This window comes from Aquarana catesbeiana, linkage group LG09, assembly GCF_042186555.1.
Source record: "Aquarana catesbeiana isolate 2022-GZ linkage group LG09, ASM4218655v1, whole genome shotgun sequence".
NCBI lineage: Eukaryota > Metazoa > Chordata > Amphibia > Anura > Ranidae > Aquarana > Aquarana catesbeiana.
The window spans coordinates 70,556,573-70,567,486 of NC_133332.1; the positions used below are offsets into that span (position 1 = coordinate 70,556,573).

The 10,914-nt window shown below is 45.9% G+C and overlaps 1 protein-coding gene across 1 annotated transcript in view; it reads left to right on the plus strand.

Annotated features, from left to right (window-relative positions):
- NCCRP1 (NCCRP1, F-box associated domain containing) overlaps positions 1–10,549 on the plus strand; it is a 59,945-nt gene extending 49,396 nt beyond the window's left edge. Inside the window, exons 6-7 of the mRNA XM_073598773.1 lie at positions 1,582–1,720; positions 8,501–10,549. Of these exons, the coding sequence (XP_073454874.1) occupies positions 1,582–1,720; positions 8,501–8,656 (295 nt within the window). The 3' untranslated portion in view covers positions 8,657–10,549. The remainder of the gene's footprint in view (positions 1–1,581; positions 1,721–8,500) is intronic.
- Positions 10,550–10,914: the final 365 nt, after the last annotated feature.

A 10,914-nucleotide genomic window follows, 5' to 3' on the forward strand; every position in this document is an offset into this window, starting at 1 on the left:
AGATTGTGGGGTTGTTAGACTGAAGCTTCTTTGGTGACAGGCAGGGGCGTCACTAGGTCTGCAAAAGATCTGGGGCTAGAGCCCATAGCAGCGGTCACCTTGCCACTGTCGCCTGTCACCAGATGCAGCTTTTTAACTTGCTACCGTCACCTGCCACTAGATGTGGATTGTCACTTGCCACATCACCTGCCACCATTTGCAGATTGTCACTTGCCACGTCACTTGCCACCATTTGCAGATTGTCACTTGCCACCATTTGCAGATTGTCACTTGCCACATCGCTTGCCACCATTTGTAGATTGACACTTGCCACGTCACCTGACACCATTTGCAGACTGTCACTTGTCACGTCACCTGCCACCATTTGCAGATTGTCACTTGCCACGTCACTTGCCACCATTTGCAGATTGGCACTTGCCACGTCACTTGCCACCATTTGCACATTGGCACTTGCCACCATTTGCAGATTGTCACTTGCCACATCGCTTGCCACCATTTGTAGATTGACACTTGCCACGTCACCTGACACCATTTGCAGACTGTCACTTGCCACGTCACCTGCAACCATTAGCAGATTGTCACTTGCCATGTCACCTGCCACTAGTCACTTGCCACGTCACCTGCCACCATTAGCAGATTGCCATTTGCCACATCACCTGCCACTAGATGTGGGTTGTCACTTGCCATGCCAGCCAGTGCCACCAAATGTGCATTGTCACATTGGTGGCAGGCTGGCAGCACTGGTCCATTTAGTGAGGGCAGGAGAGCGGAGATGCAGGGCGGGCAGTGAGAGATGATGTAATCTCTCTGCTCCCCGCCGTACCTCCGACATTGAAGAGGCCCGCGCTGTGAGGGCGGAAGAGCGCTGATGTGTGGCGGACAGTGACAGATGATGTAATTTCTCTGCTCCCCACCGCACATCACTCCCACGTTGAAGTGGCCCGGCTGTGAGGGCGGAAGAGTGGTGACGTGGAGTGGGTGGAGAGAGATGATGTCATCTTTGCTCGTCCATCCGCTCGTCTCTCTCCTCCACCTCTAATGCAGCCCACCCGCCACAGCCGCGACCCGCTGAGAGCTTTGGGGCTCCAGATTCGGGGCAACAGCCTCAATAGCCACCCCCTAGCGACACCTATGGTGACAGGGAATAATGTGGACAGTTCAGTGTTCTCTGGATAGTGCTCCAGAATATATCCATGTGCTGGAAATTAGTGGCTTAGTGGTTAGTATGTCTGTCTTGCAGCATCGGCATCCTTGGTTCAAATCCTGGTCAGGACACTATCTGCATAGAGTTTGCATGTCCTCCCTGTGCATGCCCTGTGCATGCTTAGGTTTCCTCCCACACTTCAAAGACATGCTGGTGGGTTTATTGGCTCCAGTATGCGTATGCATGCATTGATTAGATTGCAAGCTCCTTGAGGGCAGGGGCTAATGTGACTGTACAGTATGTAAAGCACTGTGTAAATTGTCGGCACAATATTAATACCTGTAATAAATTAGGCATCTCTTGGTGAGGATGCTCTGCTCTGTGCACTTCATTGGATATGTAATAAATTCTGTTTCTCATTGATGTTTGCTCTACAGGTATGAGGATAGTAAACTCCACAAACATGTGTATGAACTGCATGTCAAGTTGCTAGCAGAGGACAAGACGACAGTGCTTTCTCATCTGGACCTGACTCCAGAAAACAACATGAGCGGGCAGCCTGAGGGCTGGAACACGGTGAGAGCAATGAAGTGTAGAGAAGAGCCTACTGCCTTTGCTGTATTAAATACACTATATTGTCAAAAGTATTGGGATGCCTCCCATTACAGGCACATGAACTTTAATGGCATCCCAGTCTTAAGCCTCGTACACACGATCCGATTGTTGGCCAACCAAGCGTCTGATTTTTGACCAAAGGGCATTTGCCAGGAACTTGTCTTGCTTACTAACGGTACACAATTGTCGGCCAACAAACACAAACATAGTGACGTACTATGAGGTATTTCAGCTCTTCAGCGCCACCCTTTGGGCCCCTTCTGCTAATTTCGTGCTTCGTGAGCATTGATTCCGAGCATGCATGTTTGTACTTTCTACTTTTGTGTGACGGACTTGTGTACACATGATAAGAAAATCTGACAACAGACCGTTGTCTGACGAAAATTTACTAGCCTGTCATCCAACATTTGTTGGCTGAAAGTTGGACAATTGTCAGAAGGAGCGTACTAACAGTCAGATTTTAGGACAATCCCCTGCCAACAATCTGATCATGTGTACGAGGCTTTAGTCCGTAGGGTTTAATATTGAGTTGGCCCACCCTTTGCAACTATAACAGCTTCAACTCTTCTAGGAAGGCTGTCCACAAGGTTTAGGAGTGTGTCTATGGGAATGTTTGACCATTCTTCCAGAAGCGAATTTGTGAGGCCAGGCACTGATGTTGGATGAGAAGGCCTGGCTCGCAGTCTCCGCTCTAGTTCATCCCAAAGGTGTTCTATCGGGTTGAGGTCAGGACTCTGTGCAGGCCAGTCAAGTTCCTCAACCCCAAAATCACTCATCCATGTCTTTATGGACCTTGCTTTGTGCACTGGTGCGCAATCATGTTGAAACAGGAAGGGGCCATCTCCAAACTGTTCCCACAAAGTTGGGAGCATGAAATTGTCCAAAGTGCCTCGGTATGCTGATACCTTAAGAGTTCTCTTCACTGGAACTAAGGGGCCAAGCCCAACCCCAGAATAATAACCCCACACCATAATCCCCCCTCCGCCAGATGATTTGGACCCACACACAAAGTTCATAAAGACATGGATGAGTGATTTTGGGGTGGAGGAACTTGACTGGGCTGCACAGAGTCCTGACCTCAACTCCATAGAACACCTTTGGGATGAACTAGAGCAGAGACTGTGAGCCAGGCCTTCTCGTCCAACATCATATGAAATTTGTGCACTGGTCCAAATCATTTGGTGGAGGGGGGATCATGGTGTGGGGTTGTTTTTCAGGGGTTGGGCTTGGTCCCTTAGTTCCAGTGAAGAGAACTCTTAAGACGTCAGCATACCAAGACATTTTGGACAATTTCATGCTCCCAACTTTGTGGGAACAGTTTGGGGATGGCCCCTTCCTGTGCCAACATGACTGTGCACCAGTGCACAAAGCAAGGTCCATAAAGACATGGATGAGCAAATTTGGGGCGGAGGAACTTGACTGGCCTGTACAGAGTCCTGACCTCAACCCGATAGAACACCTTTGGGATGAATAAGAGCGGAGGCTGTGAGCCAGGCCTTCTTGTGCACATCAGTGCCTGACCTCACAAATGCACTTCTGGAAGAATGGTCAAACATTCCCATAGACACACTCCTAAACCTTGTGGACAACCTTCCCAGAAGAGTTTAAGCTGTTATAGCTGCAAAGGGTGGGCCAACTCAATATTAAACCCTACGGACTAAAACTGGGATGCCATTAAAGTTCATGTGCGTGTAAAGGCAGGCGTCCCAATACTTTTGACAATATAGTGTATGTCCCTAAATCATAGATAGCAATCTCTTCCTTTCACATAATGCATATTCCTGCTGTCCCTACTTTGATTGAACATTCCTGAATTGTGGACAACTGAATGGGGACAGCAGACATATTTTTTAAATTATTGTCATAGTGCATGGGGGGGAGGGGCTTTAAACAATCCAACTGTGTGAACAGGCAGGATTTTCATTGTAAAAGAGACATACTATAGGGTGTATTTATTTACGAAAATTGCATACCTGTTCATTCATCGAAAAACTACATGTAAATTCGTTCTGTGCGTATCGAAAAAATCGAATGTTTAGCTATATTATCTGCAGTTCGAATATGTAAATTGATAAAATACAAATTATGGCGCTAACCACCATAGGAAGTATGTATGCTCCTCAGCTCCATCTTGTGGCCATAATGCAGTATCTTCAACATTTTCACTTTCAAATTGCAGAGAATATAGTATAGCCTGATTGTTAACATTTGATTTTGTCCCCAATCACACAAAACGAATTTACAGGCAGTTTAGGTGGAGAAACAGTTTTGTAAATTTTTTGATAAATACAACTCTATGTCTCTAAAGCAAAAGGATTCGGAGAAGCCCAGTGTAAAATGTCAGCATCTGCAGGGATGAATGAACTCGTATGCAGGCATGGGAGTTACTTCATCCCCATGTTGCCAATCAAGATACCAGAAGATCCTGAACCCAGAAGAAGACCAGATACATTTTTTTGCACCGGTGAGGAATCTCTTGCATCACTGGAGTGGAGGTGAGTATATACTGTAGTTCCACTTTGCAGACTTGAGACTTTTACATTTCGGGATATGTGTTCACATATGTGGCATAAAAACTGTGGTCCTTGTAGCTCTTTAGCCGATGATATTAAAGTGTATGTTCAGCCAAAACTTTTTTTGTAGTTTTTGGATAGAGTGGTAAAAGGATTTGAACCCCTGGAAGGTTTTTACTACTATGTAGGGCTCCATAAAGCTAATGAAACAGGTTACGATATGATTGTACAATCTCCTTTAGATCTACAGGCAATCTACAATGTAGTTCAAGGGCCTGCCACATTGTATAAATCGATTCTGTAGTTTAGGTAGGTCCTCGTCTTACATAGTTTTTGGTAAATCTAAAGTTGATTGCACAGTCAGATTGTAATGTGAATGGCGAACTTTACAGAGAGGAGCAATCTAACAGCAACACAGAAAGAAATAAGTGCCACTTTGGGTTATTGAGATGGAGATGATCACTTTGGGTTATTGGGGTGGAGATGGTCACTTTAGATATTGGGGTGGGGGTGGAGATGGTCACTTTGGGGTATTGGGGTGGAGATGGTCACTTTAGATATTGGGGTGGAGATGGTCACTTCGGATTATTGGGGTGGAGATGGTCACTTTGGGTTATTGGGGTGGAGATGGTCACTTTGGGTTATTGGGGTGGAGATGGTCACTTTGGGTTATTGGGGTCGAGATGGTCATTTTGGGTTATTGAGGTTGAGAAGGTCACTTTGGGTTATTTAGGTGGAGGTTGGTAAGTCTAGAGTTGAAGCCCCCAGACTGTAATATTCAAGTCCAAATTTAGATTTATTCCATTAACTAATAGTTTCACAAAGCCAATGTGCAACACAGAAAGAAATAAGTGCCACTTTGGGTTATTGGGGTGGAGATGGTCACTTTAGATATTGGGGTGGGGGTGGAGATGGTCACTTTGGGTTATTGGGGTGGAGATGGTCACTTTGGGTTATTGGGGTGGAGATGGCCACTTTGGGTTATTGGGGTGGAGATGGTCACTTTAGATATTGGAGAGGGGGGAGGGGAGATGGTCACTTTGGGTTATTGGGGTGGAGATGGTCACTTTGGATTATTGGGGTGGAGATGGTCACTTTAGATATTGGGGTGGGGGTGGAGATGGTCACTTTGGGTTATTGGGGTGGGGGTGGTCACTTTAGATATTGGGATGGGGGTGGAGATGGTCACTTTGGATTATTGGGGTGGAGATAGTCACTTTAGATATTGGGGTGGGGGTGGAGATGGTCACTTTGGGTTATTGGGGTGGAGATGGTCACTTTAGATATTGGGATGGGGGTGGAAATGGTCACTTTGGATTATTGGGCTGGAGATGGTCACTTTAGATATTGGGGTGGGGGTGGAGATGGTCACTTTGGGTTATTGAGTTTGAGATGGTCACTTTGGGTTATTTGGGTGGAGATGGGTAAGTCTAGAGCTGAAGCCCCCACACTGTAATATTCAAGTCAGAGGCGGCTCTATAATTAGGCAAAAAAGGCAGCCGCCTAAGGCCTCGCTTTCCCAGGGGCCTCGCAGCCACCTAATTTGCCTGATGTGTGTGAGAGAATGAGATAAAGGATCGCCATCTTTCGTATACTGTGCTGCCTGCTGCAGCGGAATTGTAGAGGAGGTGGAGGCGGAGCTGCCGGGCCGGCCGCTGCTGAACCCGCCAGGACAAAGAGGCGGACTGAGCCAGGGGGCAGGGAGGCCTTGTAAAAATGCCGCTTGCTCCGCAGTCTGCACCGCCGGTACACTGTCTGCAGCAGAGCAGTGTGAGTATGCTGTGTGTCCAATCGACCGACTCATTCACTTCCCTGTCAGGCGAAGTGATCTCCGCCCTGCAGGAGCTTCCTAGTCCCACCCGGCGTGATGTCATTCACAGGCCGGGATGAAAGGGCAGAGGAGAGTGCTGCTGCAAAGACCTGCAAGGAGCCAGTGATGCCCCGTGCAAAAGTGCAGAGGCTTAAAACCTGGAGGGTATTATTGCATTACTATACATTAGTGACCAGTGGCAGTTAAAACCCCTTTGTGCTGCATTAGTGACACCAGTATCAGTGTTTATGAACCCTTTCATGCTGCACCAAATAGGGGTTAATTTAACACTGACACTGGTGCCACTAATGCAGCACAAAGGGGTTAATTAACGAATGCATCAGTGGCCAGTGGTGTATTTGATACTGCCCACCTCCATACACTCTGCACCCCTCTCATGTACATACTACCCACCTATATACACTCGCACCCCTCTCATGTACATACTACCCACCTATATACATTCGCACCCCTCTCATGTACATACTACCCACCTCCATACACTCTGCACCCCTCTCATGTACATACTACCCACCTATATACACTCGCACCCCTCTCATGTACATACTACCCACCTATATACACTCGCACCCCTCTCATGTACATACTACCCACCTCCATACACTCTGCACCCCTCTCATGTACATACTACCCACCTCCATACACTCTGCACACCTCTCATGTACATACTACCCCCACCATACACTCCACACCCCTCTCATGTACATACTACCCCCACCATACACTCCACACCCCTCTCATGTACATACTACCCACCTCCATACACTCCACACCCCTCTCATGTACATACTACCCACCTCCATACACTCTGCACACCTCTCATGTACATACTACCCCCACCATACACTCCACACCCCTCTCATGTACATACTACCCCCACCATACACTCCACACCCCTCTCGTACATACTACCCCCACCATACACTCCGCACCCCTCTCGTACATACTATCCCCACCATACACTCCGCACCCCTCTCATTTACATACTACCCACCGCCATACACTCCACACTCCACACCCCTCTCGTACATACCACCCACCGCCATACACTCTGCACTGCTCTCATGTACATACTACCCACCGTCATACACTCTGCACTCCTCTCATGTACATACTACCCCCCACCATACACTCCACACCCCTCTCCTGTACATATTACCCACCACTCATCTCATGTATATACACTCTGCACCCCTCTCATGTACATACTCCCCACCTCCATACACTCCGCACCCCTCTCCTGTACATACTACTCCCCACCCCTCTCATGTACATATTAGCCACCGCCACACACTCCGCACCCCTCTTATGTACATACTACCCCCCACCATACACTCCACACCCCTCTCATGTACAAACTACCTGCCCACATACCCTCCACTTTCCTCTCCTACTCAAGTTTACCGCCATTGTACAGTAGGGGCCCCTACTAGGGAGAGGGTGATCCATGCCATACAGAAACATTTGTATGTGTGGCTAAATTATGCTACCTATTGGGCATGGCTTTTTAGTTTGATTTTAGTCTTTCTTTTTTTTTTTTTTACATGTTTTTATTTATTTTTTACAATCTTTTTATTTATTTTTTAAGTTTTTTTTGGTGAGAGTTTTTTTGGTTTCTTTGGAGAGATATCAGGGGTCTAAACATACCTCTGAAGTCTCACTTAAGACAGAGAAAGGAAATGAGGAAACACATTTCCCAGTTCCTTTCTCTGTAGCCTCAGCTGCACTGCAGATGAATGAACAGGAGACAGAGGCAAGGGGCCTTTTCCCGGCCTCCATCCTGAAGACCCCCCCCCACAGCAATCAGCGTGAGGGCAGAGGAGGGAAGTCGGCAGCGCTGTGGGGGGGGGGGGGGGGCACACCGTTATTTTCTATCGCTTGAATTATTTTTCCCATTATGAGTTTGAGTGGGGCCTCATGTCTAAGTTTTGCCTAAGGCCTCACAAAGCCTAGAGCCGCCTCTGATTCAAGTCCAAATTTAGGTTGATTCCATTAACTAATAGTTTCACAAAGCCAATGTGTTTTGGGAGCTGTGCTCCACTCCCTTCATCAGGGCTACAAAAAACTGTGTTAAGTGCCAGCGCAGGGGGTCCAGGCAATCTCTTCTGGGAACTGGGGAGGGTCATGGCTGGCTAGCTGGCAGTGCATGCACCAGTTTCCACATTATGATACACAGACGGGCACATCCACTGCCAGCCATATAAAATCATGTAACTAGCCAGATGTGGCCCACGGGCCATCGTTTGGGGTCTCCTACTGCACTTTAAAGGTAAATTATGGTTCATTTTGCTGAGTGTATATTTAGAGTTATTGTTATAAAACCCATGCATAATTTATTTTTGATGTGCTTTCCACATTTTAAGAATAGTAGAATATGATCATCTCTTTATGTTTCAGGTGTCTCATATATTTAAGTCCTATGGACCTGGAGTTCGTTATATTCATTTCTTACACAAGAGTAAGGACCTGTCAGTGCTGGGATTTCACCGCACGCGGGTAGCGGACAGCACTTTATTTGTCCAACTAAAAGAGTGTAGCAAGACTGGAGAATGATGAAAGATGGGGGACGATATAGAGACCTCAGAAGAGTCATGTGTCATAGTCATCTCATGTTCAGTAATGGGGACACAAAGTTGTCCTATCCTCAATAGCTTTATGCACTGGAGGTGAATGTCGGTTGGTGCTGCGTCCAGTTCCTCTGGTTACAACAAGTGGAATTTATTTCAACAAGTGATTCCACTGAAGCTGATATGTGAAAACTAATGCAAAATTAAAATTTGTAAAGTATAGATGTCTTATTTAGGATTCCAGGTACCTACAATGCTTTAAAACCTTTAAACCCCACCCGAGTGTAGTGTTCCAGACCCATATTTACATAATGTTCTGACTGCTGGAGCTATCTCTACCATCCATCCCTGGAGTACAATAGAGAGAAAGGCTCTGTGCTGAGCTATTTAGGGTGAATAATGGTCAGTCTGACGCTGAACTTGTGTCTCCCAACTACACACGAAGGCTGGATTGATGTCTGCAGCAGCCATAGCTGTGGTAGACATGGTATATAGACATGGATTAGCTGCAGTCTTCTAAATAGAAGCTCCTGATGATAAAGTTGAACACCAGACAAACACATATACGAGTGCTGCTTTTCAGCCAGTGCTGAGATTTGCACAGCTCTGTTAGACAGCAAAGTCAGGTTGGTGACTTTTTCTCTGCTACAGTTGAAGCTAAACTCCAGGGATATGTTTTGCATATTAACACTGGGCCAGCTTGGATATGCAATATGTGGTACCTGATAAGCCTCTGTTTAAGTTGTAAGTCAATGTGGTAGCCCAAGCTACGACACAATATCCCTTGTACCAGGCCGAGGATTTGCCCTTCTGCATAATAACCACAGGGGGAAAGAATGTCTTGCATTTGTTTTTTAAATGGAAAGTGTTCTCTGATTGGACACCGCCCCTTATCACAACCTAGTCCAACTCTCACAGTGCCGTGGCCATGGGGCATGTTTGGAACAGCGCCTGGCACACCCCCTTTTCCAATTCCTTAGTCCAAGGGCAGCCGCTCGACATGGCACCTAGAAGATGATGACCATTTACCACTTAGAGGTAGATCACCTATTGCATATGCATATTTACTTTGGACAAAGCTGGTCCAATGTAAATGTGCAAAATATATCAACCCTGGAGTTCAGCTTTAAGCAATACAGCTAGGTCCCCTCTCATCCAGGCTTTCATTGGACAGTGAATGAGCCACATAAGATTAATAAGTTCATCTCTCTGCTCACTCTGCTCTCTCCTCCTGCCAGCACATGTGCACACCTTAACTATTTTTGCTATTTTGAATGAAAATATAGGTCCTTTTTAAAACATCAGACCACCAAAGCAGGTTTGAATTTAGTGTGGATGCCGGTGATTTGAATTCTGTTCAGGCTTTTTACATCCTCTGCAGGCTTTGTAAGAGAGAACTTTTATTTAATATATAAATGTGTTAGTTTATATTGCAGTACCTTATTTCTGGAGTTACCAAGAAATATAAAAATTGTGCATAAAAGCAAAACTGAAATATTTGGGCAAGCCCTGATAAATGGGAGTATTTTTTGGAAAACCGAAACGTGTTGGTGACTTCCTTTATTGTCCTTTTGACTGGAATAAAATTGTATCCGGACTATTGAACAGTGATGCGGAGCTTCAAATCTTCTTCTTGCTGTTTTGCACTGCCAACCAGAAAGTATCGTCTTTATGGTGCCCCTTTGCCCGCACATGAAAGTTAATGTCTGGAGCTGGCTTGGTGTTATGGGTTACTCCTCTTTTTTTTTTTGCACTGGTTTTCATAATTAATCCCCAACAATCATAATATAACTTGTCAAACTGTTATTATTATATTTTAAGTGGTTGTATTGTGCTGTGTTTTAATAAGGTTCTGAAATAAAAGAAATACAGTAGAGAATTGGATCTTTTTTAAATACGTTTTGTATTATGGCTGAATACACAATATTGAAAGAACTCTAAAATATGTGCAAGAGTGCCCATCATAGGAAGCACAGGGGCTTAGTGGTTAGCACTGACCGTAACTTGCCTTGGAGAACTGAGGTCCTTGGATTTAGTCCTGACCAAAGACCCTATCTGCATGGAGTTTGCGTGTTCTCCCTGTGCTTGCATGGGTATCTTCCAGGTACTCCAGCTTCCTTCCACATTCCAAAGACTTGATGGTAGGCTAATTTACTGTTGTCTAAATTGGCCCTAGTATGTGTGTGGGTCTAAAAGATCCAAAGGTAGCCTCCCGGACAAACCCCAGTATCACTTTGTCTGGTA